Source organism: Mizuhopecten yessoensis, unplaced genomic scaffold (assembly GCF_002113885.1).
Source record: "Mizuhopecten yessoensis strain PY_sf001 unplaced genomic scaffold, ASM211388v2 scaffold8849, whole genome shotgun sequence".
In the NCBI taxonomy this organism is placed as follows: Eukaryota; Metazoa; Mollusca; class Bivalvia; order Pectinida; family Pectinidae; genus Mizuhopecten; species Mizuhopecten yessoensis.
The window spans coordinates 175,807-198,330 of NW_018407753.1; the positions used below are offsets into that span (position 1 = coordinate 175,807).

The 22,524-nt window shown below is 35.2% G+C and overlaps 1 protein-coding gene across 1 annotated transcript; it reads left to right on the forward strand.

Moving 5' to 3' along the window:
- Nucleotides 1–5,872: 5,872 nt before the first annotated feature.
- LOC110456809 (platelet binding protein GspB-like) lies at nucleotides 5,873–21,557 on the forward strand. The gene is made up of 9 exons (XM_021507773.1): nucleotides 5,873–6,152; nucleotides 7,888–8,067; nucleotides 9,062–9,123; nucleotides 10,302–10,447; nucleotides 12,012–12,106; nucleotides 14,139–14,187; nucleotides 15,621–17,281; nucleotides 18,206–18,298; nucleotides 19,133–21,557. Exons 1-9 carry the CDS (start codon nucleotides 5,966–5,968, stop codon nucleotides 19,912–19,914), a joined length of 3,255 nt encoding a protein of 1,084 aa, XP_021363448.1. The 5' UTR covers nucleotides 5,873–5,965; the 3' UTR covers nucleotides 19,915–21,557.
- The last annotated feature ends 967 nt before the right edge of the window (nucleotides 21,558–22,524 follow it).

The window sequence follows — 22,524 nt, forward strand, 5'->3', positions numbered from 1 at the left end:
GTCATTTCTAGTAAGCACTATATATATACACAGTGTCATTTATAGTAAGTACTATATATATATACACAGAATGTCATTTATAGTAAGCACTATATATATACACACAGAATGTCATTTCTAGTAAGTACTATATATATACAAAGTGTCATTTATAGTAAGTACTATATATATATACACAGAATGTCATATATAGTAAGTACTATATATATACACACAGAATGTCATTTATAGTAAGTACTATATATACACAGAATGTCATTTGTAGTAAGTACTATATATACACACAGAATGTCATTTATATTAAGTACTATATATACGCACAGAATGTCATTTACAGTAAGTACTATATATAAACAGAATGTCATTTACAGTAAGTACTATATATACACACAGAATGTCATTCACAGTAAGTACTATATATATACACGAATGTCATTTACAGTAAGTACTATATATACACAGAATGTCATTTACAGTAAGTACTATATATAAACAGAATGTCATTTACAGTAAGTACTATATATACACAGAATGTCATTTACAGTAAGTACTATATATAAACAGAATGTCATTTACAGTAAGTACTATATATATACACAGAATGTCATTTCTAGTAAGTACTATATATATACACAGAATGTCATTTACAGTAAGTACTATATATAAACAGAATGTCATTTACAGTAAGTACTATATATAAACAGAATGTCATTTACAGTAAGTACTATATATATACGCAGAATGTCATTTATAGTAAGTACTATATATAAACAGAATGTCATTTACAGTAAGTACTATATATAAACAGAATGTCATTTACAGTAAGTACTATATATAAACAGAATGTCATTTACAGTAAGTACTATATATATACAGAATGCCATTTACAGTAAGTACTATATATACACACAGAATGTCATTCACAGTAAGTACTATATATATACACGAATGTCATTTACAGTAAGTACTATATATACACACAGAATGGCATTTCTAGTAAGTACGATATATATACACAGTGTCATTTATAGTAAGTACTATATATATATACACAGAATGTCATATATAGTAAGTACTATATATATACACACAGAATGTCATTTATAGTAAGTACTATATATATACACAGTGTCATTTATAGTATGTACTATATATATACACAGAATGTCATTTATAGTATGTACTATATATATACACAGAATGTCATTTATAGTATGTACTATATATATACACAGAATGTCATTTATAGTAAGTCCTATATATATACACAGAATGTCATTTCTAGTAAGTACTATATATATACAAAGTGTCATTTATAGTAAGTACTATATATATATACACAGAATGTCATTTATAGTAAGTACTATATATATATACACAGAATGTCATATATAGTAAGTACTATATATATACACACAGAATGTCATTTATAGTAAGTACTATATATATACACAGAATGTCATTTATAGTAAGTACTATATATACACACACAAAATGTCATTGATAGTAAGTACTATATATACACACAGAATGTCATTTATAGTAAGTACTATATATATACACATAATGTCATTTTTAGTAAGTACTATATATACACACAGAATGTCATTTATAGTAAGTACTATATATACACACAGAATGTCATTTACAGTAAGTACTATATATACACACAGAATGTCATTTCTAGTAAGTACTATATATACACACACACAGAATGTCATTTCTAGTAAGTATTATATATATACACAGAATGTTATTTATAGTAAATACTATATATATACAGAATGTCATTTACAGTAAGTACTATATATATACAGAATGTCATTTATCGTAAGGACTATATATACACACAGAATGTCATTTCTAGTAAGGACTATATATATACACACAGAATGTCATTTATAGTAAGTACTATATATACACACAGAATGTCATTTACAGTAAGTACTATATATACACACAGAATGTCATTTCTAGTAATTATATAAGTACTATATATATACACAGAATGTCATTTACAGTAAGTACTATATATATACAGAATGTCATTTATAGTAAGTACTATATATACACACAGAATGTCATTTATAGTAAGTACTATATATACACAGTGTCATTTATAGTAAGTACTATATATATACAGAATGTATCAAAGCATTTGTTTGTTGCATTTTTTAAAATTCAAGTTGCATAAATAAACAGATCGTGTAACTTTTACTTAAAAGTAGCTAGAAGTTGCCCTCTGACTGATTTTGAAGCGTAATTATTTTATATAATACATTTTATAATATATCAATGATTATGTATGCAAATTTAACACAGATAATGTTAGAAACATCACCCGAAAGAATGGAATAACATTGATTGTGACCAATACTTTCAAGTTATAGAATTGTATCGAGGAAAGCATTGTGAAATAAGACTGTAACCGCGGCATTGAACCAACTAGCTATAGCTAGGTTTCGCTTATTTATTTACAGGGGAAATAACTCTTGCAAACAACTTATTTGAGCGTCGGGTCGCTTCTTATGTGTGATGTTGTAGTTGAGTTTAGCCAATAAACTGTCTTCATATGATAGAGGTACTCAAGGGCGAAGACTATAGTATTTTTTAATTGATCGATCATTCGGCTGCCTATTGTTAAAAGAAGAAGAAAGTCAAACCAAACATCATAATAGGTCCCGTATCAAACGTCGATCTGAAAGAGAAGACAGTGTCAACAGCGTTTGGTCTCACAGTCGCACCCTTACCAACGGAGTGACAAGCAGTAACACAAATCTATGAAAAAGTTCCGATATTTCTTCACGTTATTTCCATAATTATGTGACATACCACTTGATGTGTTACGGTAAACACAAGATCATGCGATTCGTCATTGTATGTTCAGCAATGTAAAGAAACGTTATTTGATTGCATAGATTGATTGGTTTTACGTCCGCCTCACTACCGAGTAGCTCGGTTATCCAGCAGGCGAATTTTTGCATACGATCTCGACATTCTTTATCAATAACCAAGTCTGCCAAATATCACACAATTTGAAACAAATGTTAGATTTTACTACTATATAGACTCTTGTAAATAGATTATCCGCAAGTACTTTAATAACACGTTTTAGTAAATATGGTTTATGTTTATTTAAATTTCTTTCAACAATTTCAACAATAACCCTTTTAACAGAACTCGGCGTACGATTTGTTATACGATGGAGTGTAGCGAAACGTCTTTACCTTTCTTAGATGCTTTAGTTCAACTAGATTCAAATAAGGTTACAACGGATTTATGTTGTAAGGCTACAGATGCACATAATTATCTAAAATTTTACTTTAACCATAGTAAACACACTGAAGTTATTATTCCTTTTAATCTTGCCTCACGGATTGCCCCTATCGTCAGTGACCAACAAGCTCAAATTGCTAGACACAGTCAACTAAAGCAATACCTTAAAGTTCAATGTTATCCTACTGAGATAATAGAACATGGCATAAAGAAAGCTTTTGAAAAGGGACCCTTTACGGGATTCTCGTCTGCAAAAACTAAAGGATGGATCAAAGTTAGTTCCTTTTGTTTCTACTTTCAATCCACGGAATTTTAATGTTTCCTGTGACAAATGTGAAGAGTTAAAGCAAAGTAGCAGGCGTATGAGAAACATTTTGAATAAACATGCTATTTTACATTGAAGACGCCAACCAAAGAACTTGAAATGTATGTTGACAAGTATCCAACTGTAGGACACCAATATGTGGTACATGTCCCATGAATATCGAATGTAATACTTTCATTTTCAAGAATGGTTTGAAATTTACTGTGAAGGTTAATATGGATTGTGAATCAAAAAATGTAATTTATGCAATAGTTTGTTCTAAATGTGGTGATTTTTTACATTTGATTGGTCTCGGGTAAAACTAAAATACTGACCATTCGCTATGATGGTACCTGTCGTTAGAAGATTACAGAAGAGCGACACTAAACTTAACAGTCGGCTAATTGTACCATTACGCTGCCGCAGGATTCTTTTAAGTTATTGGAGACCGGAGCAAGTTCGGCCCATTTTTTATTAAAATTATTCTGGACAGTTTTGCATTTGTTCACATTTCTGTGTATATACTCCATTCGGAAGAGAAATTCCAAGCATTTTATAAAAAAAAGATGAAAAATCCATTTAACATTTTCTGATCGAAGATTGGTTGGCTAAACGTCAAGTTCGGACAGGCAGTCTGGAGAAAGTTCGGTCCACGTAGGAACCAGTATAATTATGACGTTATAAAGCATACAACGCCAGGTTTCCCCGATCCGATTAAAATCATCTGTTACATGGCTCCGCCTGAACAGGCGTAGTACGAAGTTAACGAAGCCATGTAACATATGATTTTAATCAGATTGAGGTTTCCCCAGACAACTTCACGACTTGTTTTGTATTGCATGCTCCCATCCTCGATATCTAGGGGTTACGCTCATCTACGCTCTCTACCTACGCTCACCGTTACCCCTAGATATTGGGGATGGGCCGAACTTGCCCCGGTATCATGGACCGGACCTGCCCCAAATTTATATATGAATAGATTCGTATATAACAGCAATTGATACAAGAGTCAATAACTGTTAGGCTTTTACCATCATATTCAATAATGTGAAGTTGTCTGTGTGTTGCATGTATGGTTCACAAAACTAGAAAGAAGTGATTTTCTTTCTACTCCCCGATATCTTGAAGTTACTCTCTCCCTTTCAGTAATGTTAAACTTGAGTTTACTTTGCCACTTATTCGTGTGAATGTTTCGCCCAGCCAACTAAACTGCGAAGATCCTCAAAGTTATTGGAACTCTAAAAGAGGAGGATTTCCATCATTTTCTTCATTTGTTATGAATACAGAGAACAAAGGAAACCTTAGCTTCTCCGTGAAAGTGAAAACGTAACGTAACAGGTAATGTAGATATACTCTTGCATACCGAACGATGTATCGTAGACATACTAAATAAGGTTCACTAAAACTTATTAATATTTCTATTATATGTATATAAAAATATATATATTTAAATTCTTTATTTTAATTTAATTTTATTTCAATCGGTATCATATCCTTATCCCCCAACCTCTATCTCCTCTCTCTTGTTCATCCGAATACAGTTGTATTTCATTTGTGAATCCGTCTGTATTTCTATTGAATGTCTTTCCATGAAATATGCAAGCTGAGTTAATGTCTGCCTGTCAGTCTGTCTGAAATTATGATTGTGTCGATTGCTTGTCTGTCTCTTTGTGCTAACCATCTTTCATTGCATATATATATAATATTTTTCACACAGGGAAAGGACGTCAATAATGTTCATGTAACTCTTGCCCAACTCGCCTTTCCTACATGTATGGCAATGAGATATGTTTTAACAAAAAAAAATCAAAAAAAAATCAGGGTTAGCCGGACTTACCCCGGTCTCACAAGACAAGAATTTGTTACAGCTCTTTATTTGGACTTAAACCACGGAATTATATTAAGAGTAATTTTATATGTTTTAGGGGATTCGATCGACTTTCGGTAAAAATGACTTACAGAAAGTCGTTCTAAATCCCTAAAACATGTTAAATTACTCTGAACATCTTAATTGGTTTAGATCCAAATATAGCTCAGCTGCTGTAACAAATTATCAGGTCCCTGTCGTCTCACCTACCGCTTGCAGTAAGTTCCACCACGAGTCCCGGAATTGGACTAATCCTATTTTATATCCATACACCTTTGACAGTTTTAGTCATGCCAATATAGGAAAGCGATATAACATATATTTTCCAACACACCCTCTGGACTGTATTCCGGATGATAAATCCAGACTGTTATTTTATTATTACATACGCACATGTACATCCGGCGAGTCTCGATTTCGAGTTGAGGGGGAAATACAACTTCCGTTTAATCCTGGGACGAACTAGTGTCTACAGACTAAGTTTATACTGGTTTCAACACTTGAATAAGTATGTAGACATGAAGAAGAGAACTGTTAGTGGCAATGAGACGTCGTCAAGACAGTTACATCGCCGTCAAACTAGGTCAAATGCTAATTCTAAACAGACACATGTCGAACACGACCAGGACAAACGTCACAAAGTTCGACTAGCCGACATACAGGAATCGCCAACTAAGAAGTCACCCGAAACAAATTCGTCTTATAGTAAGGAATTGATCTAAGCCTTTCAAAATTCAATATACAATCGATAAGGATAGACTGTTTCGTAAACATGACTCGTCTTTTCGTCTTTCAACCTTGCAATGTAGGGACCTGAGAATTTGTTTTAAGCATATAGCTAATACCTGTCCTATAAACTTAAACCTTAATTGATGTGTTCAGGGGTTGACCACTCCCTAAGATAAGATGGTAGATTTAAGCCCGAGTTTACTCTGACCCTAACACCAGTTTTAGACATTTTGACATGTAGATGTCTGGTGTCTAACATATTTGATTGGTTTAAGGTCGAAAAACCCTGACCAATGGCTTTGCCGATACCTTCAGATTACAGAGGAGGGACACCTGACTTCAAAGCCTGTCAATTTTTATGATTATATTGTCCAAGTGTCGCTTGTTTCCTGGCAGCTGTGATCGCTAATGTGCAGAGTCATTTCTACTATGTGCAATCAAGTATGTGCTTCAGACCACTCACTCTACCAAGAATCACGTTGCCATCCCCAGCATTAGCGGATAAAGGAGTGCAAAGTCTGATAGTATTAGTTGTCATCCTTCCGGTGACACGTTGGTTTTCCTCCACCACGAAAAGGAATTTGTTCCCCTAGCGGCATTGTAATAAAACCTCTACAGAGCTTACATGAGCCAGAGTTTCATCTGGCCCTGACACCAGACCAGAACGATTTCTGGTGTACAGCCAGACAGTCATTTTTTTTACATTTCTGCCCTTCTAAATTCTAGAAATTTAAGTGGTTACTATCTCTTGTAGATGATGCTTGGTCCTTGATGTTCATCAAATAATAATCGTTATTTAATGTCATTTACATAGTCAACAAACATATTAGTGGCCTAATTAGCCAAAGTTTCCTCTGGCCCTGACACCAGACTAAGACATTTTGACAGATATATGTCTGGTGTGGGGCCAGAGTGCACTTCTATATAAAAACGTGGAATTCGCCAACACCATTGGGAAAATGGCATTGGAGAGTTTTGAGGTGCTGACAACAAAAATCTACTATGACACAACACATACCTCCTCACATATATCGATAAATGGGTTTATAAATTGGTGATAATAAGAGGGGATTAGGATCAATAAATGTTTTATTTATAGATATATGTGAGGCATGTGTTGTGTCATGGTTAATTTTTGTTGTCAACACCTCAAAAATCTCTGATACAAAACCGTGTCAAAGATTTCCACGTTTTCTTATAGAGGTGCGCTCAACACCAGACATCCATCTGTTAAAAGTGTTAGTCTGGAGTAAGGGCCAGAGGAAACTCGGGCTCATGCAGCTTATGTTTAATTTGCTGTTGACTATTTGTTAACAACCTAAAATAGAGATTTTCATTATTTGATGAACATCTAGGATCAAACTGGTCTACAAGCATCTTCCACAAGAGAGAGTTACCTCTGAAATTTCAAGGATATGGAAGGGTGGAAAGCTCTCGGTGCCAAAAAAATCAACTCCCACCTGACCTAAATAATTTCCTTGCACCAAAGATCACATTTCCGGTGCAATGCTTCTTACTATATATTGGACAAATGGGTAATTTTCTTTCATCAACCTCCAGTATCCATGTAGAAAGCATTCTTCCACAGACGTGATCATTATTTCCTGCATAACACATGCATGTCATTTCTATGTTTAACAGTTAATCTCGGTCATACTGCCATTTTTGCATGTCGTATCATCAGTTGTAATTTCATTCTTTTATTTTCCAGGACCGGATAATTTAAAAGAGGATGCAAGATTTGAAACACCAAAGTCAAACAGGAGCTCTTACTTACAAGATAGCACCCCATTTAAGGATGACTTTCTATTGGCATCCCAAGGTTACGACACACAGTGTGATGTGAGATGGGATTGTACATCACCTGATGCTCTCAGATATATTCGAAAGAGTAAGACTAAGAGACTAACCAAAATAATTTAAGACATTTTATGAGGAATTGCATATTTTTTATGTTCTCCCATATATAACCACTGTAGGTTTCATCACTCCTGAATCATTGGATAATTCTGCTAGAAGTTAGTAAACATTTTTGGTAACCCACTTGTGGGTAACATCCTAGATGTATTTTTCACTTGTCAATCTTCCAATTCTGACATCAAGTAATTTTTTTTGCGACATCATCATCTGATGTCATAATTCATAGCAATTGTTTTCCAAGTAATAAAATAACTGACTAGATTCTATAATCCTTCAGAAACAATTTAATGAAATGCTGCAGGGATCTCCACCCAATTAAAAATATCTGGATAGTCAGTTATTATAGTCAGAGTATTGTTCTCCGATTGGAAACAAGAATAAGGAATTCCCAAGAGAAACATATGGCCTTCTTTATATGATATGAATGTTATTATAGAAAAAGGTTCCCCAAACTTGTTATGGTCGATTATCATGTTTATCTAACTCTCATCATTAAATTTTTAAATTGCAAGACACTTGGTGAACCTTGTGCCTTTATAAACTTTAAATGACTCAAATTCCATTAACATGATAACTAACCATTACTCAGTGGGGAACCTACATATCCTTATATAAAGCTACCAGCTGGTATGTACCACAAGTGGAGTTGATGGTTGTTATATTTGATATTGTACTAAATTGCAAGAAGTTAATACATCATTCACAAGCTGTTGATCTCAACAACCCTTCAAGTTTTTTAATAAGTATTTAGGTAACAGGTTTGTCCTGTTTTGTACTTTAATTGTCTAGTGATCTGTTTATCCTATTATAAAGCAACTTTAATTTAGCTGTAAGTAATAAAGGTAGCTGCTTCAACAAGACTCTACTCCATACCATGTTAGTTTGTATAATCCAAGTAAACACTTTGTAATTAATATAAGCATATAAGATATATTGGTTGATATTGACAAATTTGTATCTTACAGACAGGCGACGCCATCACTCCAGTGATGTGGCAGACATTGTCCAGCTTCTTATTCCAGAGGAGGTATATATTGTAGTGTGGAATTCATAAATCCTTTTGCTTTGTATACATTGTATCATTACTGGCCATTGATTGGTTTGCACAGTGAACTCTATTTATCATCAACTGAATTTAGAGACATCCCAAGGTAGATGCCCTGTTATATCTGGCTATGACCCTAATTACCTGTTATATCTGGCTATTACCCAAATTACTTGTTATATCTGGCTATGACCCAGATTACTTGTTATATCTGACTATGACCCAAATTACCTGGTATATCTGGCTATGACCTAAATTACCTGTTATATCTGGCTATGACCCAAATTACCTGTTATATCTGGCTATGACCCAAATTACCTGTAATATCTTGACATGATCTGATGACCCAAATGACTGGTTTTGCTGACTTTCACTGTGAATTTACTGTCACAATATTTTATGACCAGATGAAAAACATTCTCTCACTTTAGACAGAGATATCCCATGTTATACCCTGTGCTTGATTTTTCTATCTCTGACACCTGATTTGTCTGGCAACTTTACGTAACATTTGCAGAGATTTTCACACACTGATGTATTCATCCGCAGGCTAATTGCTAAATTGACATTCCACATTATATAAGTATTCTATTTTATTGCTCCCAATGTTGTAGATAAAATAGGATCTACACTATGAAATAGTATAGGTTTTCTTCTTTGTAAGGACAGACTACATTGTTTGGTGGAATGGTTCAAATGTAGCTTTAGTAATGAAGAGGCAGTATTGATTTGAGGCCCTGGACAGGTTACTTGTAGAATGTAGCAGAATTGAATATGTGTTCAAACTAAAAGGTGCGAGAAAAAAAATACCTTTGACTGAGCGAGATCAGGTTTTGTCAGTTTTGGGAAAAGATTCTGTAGCATCCCAAACTCTGTTGGGAGAATGTTGCAGCATCTCAACCCTCGACTGAGATAAACTGATCTCGCTCAGTCACAGGTAGATTTTATTAATCTTTCTTGAAACCCAAAATTTACCAACATACTAATATGATGGAGAACACATTTGTTATAATGAGAACACATTTTAACATTTAATTCAAAGTTGATTTTCCTAAAGTTGATTTTCCTTAAACTGTTAAGAAGATAGAAATTATACATGTTTTAATCAGTCATGATCTAAAGGTTTCTGGTAAACATGAAATGTGGCATTTTACTTCCAGCCGCAGAAGGAGGATGCAGGTCCATCTGCAAACACACCACCCCTACTTGGATTGTGGATGAATTCATCAAGTCAATCCACACTCGCTGGCAAAGAGGACACGTCTGGTCGTAGTACATTCCAGGTGCACTGCAGCAAGCTTGTCCGGTGAGGGGCAAACACACAGGGTTTTAAGGGACCATTTCGTCTAATAACACTCTTTATATCGATTAGATATTTAACATACAATGTATATATCTCCTAACGATAGTTTACATAGTTGATAATGACATAACCTGAAGCCAATATCCAGTGAGGAAAGCTTTATCTTTTGTGAAAGCCGACGATGAGTAAACTGACTGTATGACTGAAATAGTGCAATATATTAAGGCCTTTCAAAGGCAGTGTCGAACTATATTATCATGAAGATTTTTGTAACAAGATTATAAAAAAAAATTGTATTACATTTAAATTGTCCCTTAAGAATGTTAAAATGTATTATACTTGTACCTTACTCTGACTAGTATCTCTTTCACAGAAAGATTCCACATTAAAAAGTTGTCAATTGATAATTAATCAAGTATGAAAATCTAGAAATATGTGAATATATTTCTGAATCAATGAGTTAGAACATTTAAAATTGTTTTCCTAAGAATACCTTTATGTTGGAGATGCACTTTTCCATGTAACTGTGAATCACTTAATATATCCTATTGTATAATTATGTGGAAGGAAAATTGAGGTGTATTGCAATGCTGATTGTTTAAATATATATGTATACATTTTTTGTATGTACATACAGTGTTCATGTAATGACTGCACAACGCACCAAAAATAGCATGCGCTTATCGTACATACATAGTGCACACACCATCTGTACATTGTTCACACATGGTGCCCACAACTGTGCGATTTAACAATCATTTGCCCTGTTTTGCGCTTCTCTCTGCACAAACGTGCGATTGGGTACAATTGGTCAATCAATATTAGGGAATGAAAAAATCTGGGAGGTTCGTTTGGAATAACGAACACTTACTGTAAATATAAATTTCTCATAATATTAATTAAGGTCATGTTCAATTTTACAATACGTGTTACGCAATAATATATAGTGACTGTAAGACTGTCAAGAATGGGTTTGGCTCCCAGGTAACAGAACAGGTAACCTGACGCCCTGTGCCTGACATAGAGATGAAAACACAACTGGACGTTAAGTGTTTGTTAACTGTATCTGTTTTAGTGGGGGTTCACCTGGATTTTCACACCTTAACGAGTTACTTAAGTGCCCCGGGTGGATGTACAAAGTGGCCATGTTTACATGTATATGGGATCATGTCCATAGGTGTCAAAATTTTACATGTGTTGATTTGGGCCGTTTGAAAAAAACACAGAAACACTATTTCTAAAGTTAAGAAAGGTCAGCTTATATATATGTACCTAGAATATAGAAACATTTAAAAAAAGTAAAGTTTATATATTTAAACATGAAACCGTATAAATTGTAAAGCCATTTCTCAATTGACACCAACCACGAATTTCATCGTACAACATTCGTCCATCGTCCGCACAATTATGCGCAAGCAAAATTTGTCCTTTGCACATCGCGCGCACATAGTGTAACATTGTGCGATCTCATAACTGTACTTGATAACCATGACAGCTATACCTCCATTTTAGTTGTCCTTTTCAGAAGTGTTGAACAAAAATTTGATGTATTAATATTTATTTTCAGGTTCAGGAAGAAGGAGAGGGCACGTTCAAATGCTAGTCGGGATGTAAAGATGCCATCAGAACTGTTAGAAAAGCTGAAACTGGCCGTAGAAAGATGTAAGAAAGATATATAGTAATTAATATGTATAAGGATGAATATGTAGGGGACATTCCAATTCTCCCCAAGGGTATAGAGGCCTGTGTCCATATCCACTCCGTGTATGGAAGAAAGCTTATTCCTACTCCCAAAGTATTGTAGATACTGTCAAAGCATAACATTTTGTTATATTTTTATTTTGTTTATTTCATGGTTTAGAAAAACCACATAATATAATCCATCAATATCACAACCACGAAATATAGACCACACAAACATTTGGAGAAAAAGAAAAAAATATCTTAATAAAAAAATCTGTGGGTTAAGGAGAAAGCTGTATCCATAATTCTAAAATGCTTGAAATGCAAAATGATAACTAACACAAATCTACATTTCTTTCCAAACCAGTCTGATTGATTTGAAATAATATAAGTATGTAATTGTGTCAGCAGACAAAATATTAATAATTTGACCTTTGTTTGCAAACAATAATATGTTTCCTGCTTGCAAAAAGTACTGAACTTGCTCGAAAAACAAAAAAAACACTACTTTCACGGTTCTTCTTTATTCTTACTAAAAAAAAAATCATTGTGATATACCCAAGATATTTATAAACATGTTCTTGTGTAATTAGGCTCATCCGAAAGCTTGTAAAATTCCCTTTCAAAAAATACCAAGGATGAAGAGATTGGTCCAAAAATAAAGATTTCAGGAGTTGTTAAAATTCCTGTTTTGTTACTAGTTAAAATAGGCATAGGAAATTATGCTTTTGTATTACAATCGTATTACATTTAAATTACTGATAAGGATGTAGATCTGTTTTGTTCGTATATGATACCAATACAAGAATCTGTTTAACCAATGTCTCTTCTCTATCTCTGCCGGTACCTCAACCAAGCTGTTAAAGATCAAAGCTTCTTGCCACCATCCTTAATAATTTATTAGTACCATTAAATAATAATAATAATTTGAGGTTGTTATATACAGCTTTATCACAACCTAGCTCGTAGGTCGTCTCAAAGCGGTTCACAAATTATTATCCGTGGTTAAAGGGCTTTTGCATCCAGCCAATATCTTTCTCAACTCCCTGGGGAGCATACAGGCGGTGCTGCCATTTTGGCGCTCACAGCTTCTAGCACTGCCGAACCATGTACTCATTTATAGCTGAGTAGACTGGAACAAGCAAAATAAGGTATCTTGTTCAAAGATACAACACTGTGATGCGACTCAAACCCGCAACCCTTCGGTCACGAGCCCGGCGTCCTACCACTAGACTAGTAACATTTGCATTGTGACATTGCACACTCTAAGGGAATAAATGGCAGGTAAACGTTGAGGAATTTAAGAGATAGTTTGATATTAAAGTCTTTAGCATCATATTCTCATGAATGTCTTTTCCACTCATTACACACTGAAGTAGTGCCTTTGTTCTCATATTTTGAGAGCTTCTTGTTCCAGGAATGGAAAACAACAATTCAAATGTGTTGTTGTGAACAATTATGGAGCATATTCTGTGAAAACAAAACATGACAGAAGCAAGGATAAAATACACTGATGATGAGTTCCTTTAGATGGACTGATTTCAGGGTTGACAATATCTCTTTTGAGTTCAAGGCAAACTTTTGTTTCAGATTGTTGGCATAGTAACATACTATGTGCTCTTCTGGCAAAAGAAATGTGATCTTTTCCTTTCCTTGAACAGGCACTTTGATATGATTTTAGAGAAAAGATTTACATGGCTGTGTCATTGATGGATATGCTTACATGGTCTTATTCTCCTTCTTCTTGTAACTCTTTTCTTCGTTCATATTTTTGTCCAGGCTTCATGGATTTTGATCATGAATTAAAATGGCAGTATTGTTTACACTTAGGGACATTCTTTTGTTCCTCTTACATCCGCAATAGTTTCTGACACGTCACAGATTCATTGGACATGCGTCCTGCATCTTTTATAAATTTTATCACATAGGCTGAATAACATTGATCAGTATTGTGTTTCCATTGTTTTTATGCCCATGTAAATTTATGATTTTTTCTTTATTTGTTATTTAGGTAATGAGGGACATTCAGAGACAACGGAAATGACCATAGAAAATGTGGGGTATGAAATCTTATTTTGTTCAATCTGAATTGTAGCAATCCGGTTTGATGTTTTCATTACCTTGTAATTACTAACTTCATGCTAATCGTAAGCTACTGACATAAATACTTGTCCAGGCAACTTATTATCCCCTCTCAACCAAAGTTTGAGGGAACATAGGATTCCGCCCGTACGTATGTTACACTCTTTTGTCATCGCTCTATCAACTTCATTCCCCAACAGAATTTCATGAAACTTCATACAAGTGTTTAGTATGGCAATGCCTTGGACGTGTTTGCGTTTCTGGTTTGTATGTTCAAGGTCAAAGTCACTGCTACTATTTTTAGAAAAACTCATCGCTCTATCAACTTGATTCCTCATCAGAGTTTCATGATACTTAATACCAGTGTTTGGTATGGCAATGCCTTGACCAAGTTCACGTTTCAGGTTTCTGCGTTATTAAAGGGTCAAGATCACTTTTTATTATTTTAAGAAAAAAACCTATAAGTGACTTCATGTCACAATGTGTGAATGGGGGGGGGGGGGGGNTATGATGCCTTGTTTAAATAGGAATGTGTGTGGGTGTCAGAGATGGAGGTGTGTGGGTGGGAGGGATTGAGATGTGTGGGTGTCAGGGATGGAGGTGTGTAGGTGTCAGGGATGGAGGTGTGTGGGTGTCAGGCATTGAGGTGTGTGGGTGTCAGGGATTGAGGCGGTGTGTGTCAGGGATGGAGGTATGTGGGTGTCAGGGATGGAGGTGGGTGGGATGGATGGTGGTGTGTGGGTGTCAGGGATGGATGTGTGTCGGTGTCAGTATTGGAGGTGTGTTGGTGTCAGGGATTGATGTGTGTCGGTGTCGGTATTGGAGGTGTGTGGGTGTCAGGGATGGATGTGTGTCGGTGTCAGTATTGGAGGTGTGTGGGTGTCGGGGATGGATGTGTGTCGGTGTCGGTATTGGTGGTGTATGGGTATCAGGGATGGATGTGTGTCGGTGATGGAGGTGTGTGGGTGTCGGGGATGGAGGTGTGAAGGTCTCGGGGATGGTGGTGTGTTTGTGTCAGGGATATTTCTGTTCACATTTTGATTTGAATAAGAACAAACAGGTTCAAGCATGCACGCACTAAGAGGGTGCCGCAGGGAGAATTTCAAACAGCAGGAAGTACGATATTAAAAGGTTTAAACCTAAAACAGATCACTTTTTATAACGATATAAACAATGTTTTTGTAGTTTAATCCAATCAGATGTTACCAATGTATGAGCAAATAAGCATAAATGCTTCAGTCAGAACTGGTTTTTTTTCGCACCAGGGCTGTATCGGTACTTAGTTTACTCTAGATATTTGACTGTTAAACGAAGATAGGTTAATTAGGATCAGGGCTTAATCTATCTTAAATAAAATTTTTTAAATGTTAACAACAAAGTCGTTTCAATATGCCATGGTTTCTTTTTATAGGGAAACAAAAAAGGAAGGTTTTGATCAATCAAAGGATTTGTTTGCAAGTGCTGAAGCAGCCAGGTCTGTGTTCAGAAGGACTGACACCTCACCAGTTCCTCAAAATGCCAAAAAAGCTGAGTGTCAGGATGGAGATCATGATCTGGATTGGAGTGATGATGACATGTTCGAAGAGGACTCTTTCTTGATGAAGGCTACGCAGGACCCAGGCCTGGAATCAAAGGGGACCCAATCAGACAAAAGGGGCAACAAGCGCAAGTCCCATGAGTTGGAGGAGTCTCAGAGTAAAATCAGCAAAGTGCGTTCATCTACCTATCAGGAGTGTCAAAGTAACAAGACGAAAGGGGAACAATCAAAGGGTGTTATTCCATATAAAATGTTACAAGTGGGTAAGGGGAGATCACCATCACCATTCAGGAAAGTGAAGAGTTTTAATGACATTGATCAGGTGGAAACAAAACGTGTGAGTGATCTTAGACCTCATAAGGGTCGAAAATGCTTATCACTAAGGAATGTTGATAATATGACAAAACCACAAACAATCACAAATCCTGCTGTTAGATCTGCAGATGCTCGGTGTGGTAGCACTTTCTCATATCAAGCTACTAAAAGTACAAATAATTCAGCACTTGACAAAAAACAATTACTGACACAGGATTGTCCCTCAGTGGAAAACAGGACAGGTGTAGATACAAGTAGTCCTTCTATTTTGAAGAAAAATGTGTCTTCTACAACTGCTGCTACAAATAGCAGTGTTGCTAGTGGTGGCAGAAATTCAATTTCCACAAAGACCGGAGCTTCTACCCTTCAGCCAGGAATTATTGAAGCATATTCTTCAGGGCCAAAAAAAACCAGTGGCAAAAGTCCTATCGTCCCTGTATATTCAACAAGTCACAGTGTTAAAGGTCAAATCAGCATTTCTAGTAGGACATATGTTGTTGCCAAACCTCAAAACACTAATTCCTGTTCTGTTGGTAATCGTCAGAGAACTGCGACTCAGAGTCCAAATCCTGCTGTAGACAAAGGCATGGCCAACAAAATAAATTCTGGATTGCATTGTTCAGGTTCAACTGTCTCCAGCACTTCTACGGCTACAACTTCTAGACGTCGATCTAGTGGAATGTTCGACACCAGTTTATCGGATGATCTTCTGTGCCAGCTGGCTGAACCAGATGAGCTTTTGGATAGCCAGGCTAGTCCAACCACTTACAATAATTTAAACCATAAATCTCCAAGTGTAAGTACTGTATCACTCGGAGTGAAACCACAGCAAGGAACAACAAAATGTGTTAGTGAATCGTGTGATAGGCCTGATGGTACAAAGAAACAAACAATGACAGGATTTAAAAAGGTGCCTCAAAGTTCTAGTGTCAACAAAACTAGATGTGCGGGTGGTAATAAGGCTCAAACTAAACAGCCCCATGTGATCAGTGGCAGTGAGTCGGTCCATGTTGGGAGTGGTGCAAACTCTGTGATAAATCTTAGCCAGGTCCCCTCCACACAGAAAAGTAAATTCAAATTTAAATCCAAATCTGTGAGCAGTGAAATGGTTGTGCCAACTTCAGTGTCAACAGTTGCTTCAAAAGTGTCTGTGAGTCTGTCCACATCTGTCAGTGCCCCAGAGCTCAACAAACTTCATGCTGCAGCTCCCAAACCATCAGGTAAAATATGTGCTGTACCTACAATAGTGCATATCAAATTAAACCAGCTTCCACCATTCACATTGAAAACAGTCTCCAGTTAGTTATCTTAACTGCTTTGTAGTTCTTTGGGATAGGTTGCTCCTACAAGTTTGGAATAGAAATTATTTTTTCCCTCATACTCATTATTTCAAATTTTCAAGCATTCCAAACAAGCTCTGCAGTTTCTTTAATTCTATGAACAACTTCTATTTGCCAATATATTTGGGGTAAGAATCCATGTAACAACTACATTAAAGTTGGTCTTTTACATCTAGATTGATCCGAGCCTTGCTAATTCAGCCACCACTAAACCATTTCAATAGTCTCATCGGCAATGGTCCATATTAAGATTCAGGGTTAGACACTTACTTTTTTTGCTTGGTAGTCCACATGATTAGTTCAGTGGATTGTTTACTAGTCCTTCGTCAATGTAACTAGTCCCAAGATTTCCTGATAAGGAAACATCACGATCTACAGCACGAAAAATAAAAAGTACTCTAGGGGACTTAAAATAACTACTGCCATAAAAATATGGTGACGTTTTATAGAAATTTTGACAATTATCATGCAATATATATATATCTTACTTTAAGCAGTTTTCTAAATTTTAAAAAGGAATATTCTTATTTTATATAATCATATTTTTCACAAGTCCAAAGGACCAGTTCGGCTAGGTGATTAAATAGTCCTGGCAGAAATCTACTTGTCCAAGACTAACGGACAAGTGTTAGTGTCGACCCCTGATATTTTTAAGAGACCATTTGGCCTTTTACTATATGGAATAGGTCCGTTATTTAAGCCATCTCACAATCAGCTGGGATCACATTTATATATATAATAGATGACTGGGTTGGTAAAATATATTATGATGACTGTTTTGATATTAAATGTTGTGTTTTTTAGGTGCTCTGGTAGATAACAGTGAGGATTTGTTTATATCTGATGAGGACGAGCTGTCCGAACAGCAGATCTTGGCCATGCTTGACACAGTAGAGAGTAAGTGTAAAACATCGTTTGTTTGTTGACTCGCGGAAAACGGTGGTTACAATTGAAAACACAACCCTGTTTCTGAAAAAAATGGTCGTTGAAAACCGTTGATTTGGTTGGAGTGAACGTTGTAACCATTGAAAACACAACCGTTTCTGCAAAAATGGCTGTTGAAAACCGTTTGATTTGGTTGGTTTGAAGTGGGTTATGAACCAAAGAAGGAACATGATATGAAAACAAAAGGAATTTCTGGTGTTATTATAAAAGAATATTTGTGAGTAATTCGGTTTCATACCTTCATAAATGTTAAGAATGTACATTTAATATCCTCATTAAACTGAGAACCAATTTATTCCAAGTACAGTCAATGACCCTGGTAATGTGTTGTTTTACAGCAAATACATTGATAAAAAGACTGTCATACTTAACTTGTTTAATTAATGGTGACCAAATGCAAAATATTTTTGTTCTCGAAAATCGTATCCAAGTTCCAATTGCCATACATCATATTCCAATAACAAAACAAAATTTTGAAAATACATCAAGTAAATTTAAACCTGACTTTAAGGACACCTTTCAGCAACATCCAAGTTTATATTATTGCACGATTTTTTCAGTCTTTAAACCTGATTTTAACAATGTATTGTCATGTTTAACATGTTCATCAAGTCCTTGGTTGATGTTGTGGAAATTCAGCTTTCATCAATACCAGGGATGAATAATTTCAGAGTTAGAATACATGTGTACTAGCATGAAGGCAGAATATAAAAAATTCTACTATTTTTCAGTCGTACCGACATAAAATCTACTAGCCCAATCAATTAATTGATTTTCTGTTTTCAGTGGAGGCTACTCAGAAGCCCCCAGTACCAGATGGTCACCGGTGTCCAGAGACTTATCCAAGTGCTTTCCCAAGCAAATGCTCTTTAAATCAAATTGAGCAGAAAAAACATGCAGCAAGAGCCAAACTTCAGCAGAAAAAAACAGGTGCTGTGTCTCCAGAAACTCAGTCGTTAAATGCTAGTCAAACAAAATCAAGTCCTTCGAAATATACTCAGTACGAAATTGAAAGGAAAAAACAGGCTGCTTTAGAAAAAAGGAGAGTGAAAATGAAAGAGACTTTACCCGAAAGCTCAAACGTGATCGATACACATAAACAGGATTGTGAACTTGATAAACAACAGTGTGTCGGCACAAAAACCTCCAGTACGATACCGTGTAGCTCTTCAGTTAGTCCCATCAAGTATCAACAGGATATAGAAAGGAAGCGACTGGCTGCTCTGGAAAAACTGAAACTAAGGGAAGAAGCTGTTAATAAGTGTGCCAGTACTTTTAGTGACAGAAATAGTTTGAGCCCAGTGAAATGCAAACAGGACGAAATTGAGCAAAAAAAACTGGCAGCATTGGAAAGACAGAAACATGCATCAGGGGATGTTATTAAGGTTCGCCATCAGTCAGATTCTAGTCCGGGAGTCTCCAGTAGTCAAAGTGCAGAGAGTAGTCCTTTTAAATGTACACCTGAAGAAATTGAGAAAAAGAAACTGGCTGCTTTAGCCAAATTAAAAATAAAGAGAAACTTAAACAGCCAGTTATCTAGTAATAAAGGGAGTCATTCAAAAACATAATAGAAGTACATATACAGTATCAAATTAAAGATGAATATATTACATATTCTATTGTTATATCTTGTATTTGCATTTGTATATATATACTGTGTATGAAGTTGTAGGTTTTTGTCGTAAGGTATGATGTATATGTGCATGTATGGCTGAGGTTGTCAGTTATATCAACAAGACATATGAAGAAAGTACCAATATATACATGTATGCATTGCTAGCTGCATCACTTTACCTATCTTTACCAAGGATTCTGCTCTCTTCTTTACACCCTTGGAATATGTCATGGCAAAAGTGAAAGTATGGGGGTTAGCTATTTGATTGGTTTCAGGTATAAAAACCTAACCAGTCCCTGGGCTTAAGATCGATCACAGATGAGCGACACCCAACTTTAAAGCTGGTCAACTTTACTGTTATGCTGCTGCATGATTCTTTTGTTAAATGATCATACTATTCTACTCGAGTCATCCACATGATGGCGCATACAGAGCCTTCTATTTTGTCTTGACATAATCCGAGGGTGCAGATAGGATATGTGTCTCAAAGAGTAGTTGAAGAATCTGATGCACTTTACCAGGCCATGACTTTTTTTAAACCAGTTCAATATTGTTTTTCGAAAATTTTAATACATATCGGTAATTATACAAATAATTGTTATAACTTATAGGCAGGTGGCTGTTACAGACAGGAGATAGCAAGATACAATTTGGGGTCATTTTGTTACAAGTCATGATCAAGGTCATTAAAAATTATATCCTCCAATTTAGTTTAACTGGCTGATGGATAAATTTCCCCACTATTTCTAATTATTTGGTCAGAGGGATTGTTTATAGGGGGTAAAACACCTATTATATTTTTCTGGGTCACTCCATTTATGATCGGAGTCATTAAAGATTACTTCTTACACATATATTTTGAATTACATGGGCCTGTATTAAAACTATATGAAAATAACTAATACTGTATAATTTAGGTTATTATCATATTATGAGGTGTATAGTACATGTACATGTATTCAAATAACCTTGTATACCCAAAAAAAGCTGGGTGTATTATACAACTGTGTAATGTTTTGAAACTAAAAGGTCTTCAATATCAGAAAAAAACAGCTACTGGTAGAATTGTTCAACATTCCATATAGCCACAGTATAAATTGAAGCATCCAATGGTCTTTCTTTATCTACATATAATGTGCTACTAAAACAATTGTTTGACTAGTCGAATAGTATAATGTTGTATTATGTAGTATCATAGAGGTTCCTTGTACAGATAATTTACTGCAGGCAGTATTATTCGTGTTGTTAATAGCTTAGATTTTTGCACAATTAAACAAAGCATTGTTTAGTTTGCTGTTTTGAAAGGGTGATCTCGAAGATTTTACTGTAAACTGTTATATGTTTCTCTCTCATAGTTTTAAACCAAATGACTTTGTCTGAAAATGTCTGATTAAGTGATCATGATATATTTCAAGTCACTATTGACGATCCGCCCAGTTCGATGTTACAACTTAGGGTGATAGAGCTAACAGTTTTTTCCCCATTAACTTTAGAAGAAAGCTTGATAGAAATACACTAGTGTTGAGCTTTGATACTGAAAACGTAGAGGAAAGTGATAAGTTCCCATGTTGTGAATCAATAAATGGTGGAAAAGATTTTTTGGTTTTACTTTTTTCATTCTTAGTATAATTCGAAAAAGAAAAATAATTGGCTTAGTTGGTCCACAAGGCCAAGTGAGCTAATTATTTTATGGTATGGTGCCAATGTTTATATATATTATTTAACAATGTTGAATAGCACTTCACCAGTATTACTTGGCCAAACTTAAGTAGATGTCTATTTATTTTAATAGGAAGCTGCAGATTGTTCAAAGGAGAAAGTGGTCGAGTACTTTGAGGGCCAATAAAGACTGAAATTTGAAAAATGGAAAAATGTTTTCAAGTTATTTAAATATATATATTTGAAATATTTAGATTTTTTTTTTTCTATCTGAAATTTGAAAATTATCATAGGAGACAGCAGGAGTGTAAGAGCTACACCCGGTGTAACCCAGAGGTAAAAGTTCAAAGGATTTTTTTTTATGGTCTTCTATAATAAAACATCAATGAATGCATGTATTAATGCATTATCAGCATATTACGGACACATATAGCCTCTTCCAATTGTTATAAGCACTGCATAGAAATGTTGGTGCATTGTGAAATAAATAAGAGATTAAAAATAGAGTTGGTAAAGTAGAGCACTTTCTCAAATTCCATACATTAAATTTGCATGTTTCAATTTTGAGCTTGAGAAAAAGATGGTTTCCTAATATCTGATTTCCCTCCATCCATTTTTCACACATCACTATTCTACAGTAGTCCATAAGAGACAGCTACACATGAAGAGGACAATAGTATACACAGTATGAAGTTTCAATCGAAGGTCTGGCTGACCTCGTGATGCATTTGTAATATGTTATTACTGTTAATGATAATAATAATTTGAGGTTCTTATATATATCGCTTTATCACAACCTAATTCGTAGGTCCTAGCACTGCCCAACCACATACTCATTTACAGCTGAGTAAGACTGTAACAAGGGGAGTAAAGTTTCTTGCTCAAGGATACATCACAGTGCCGT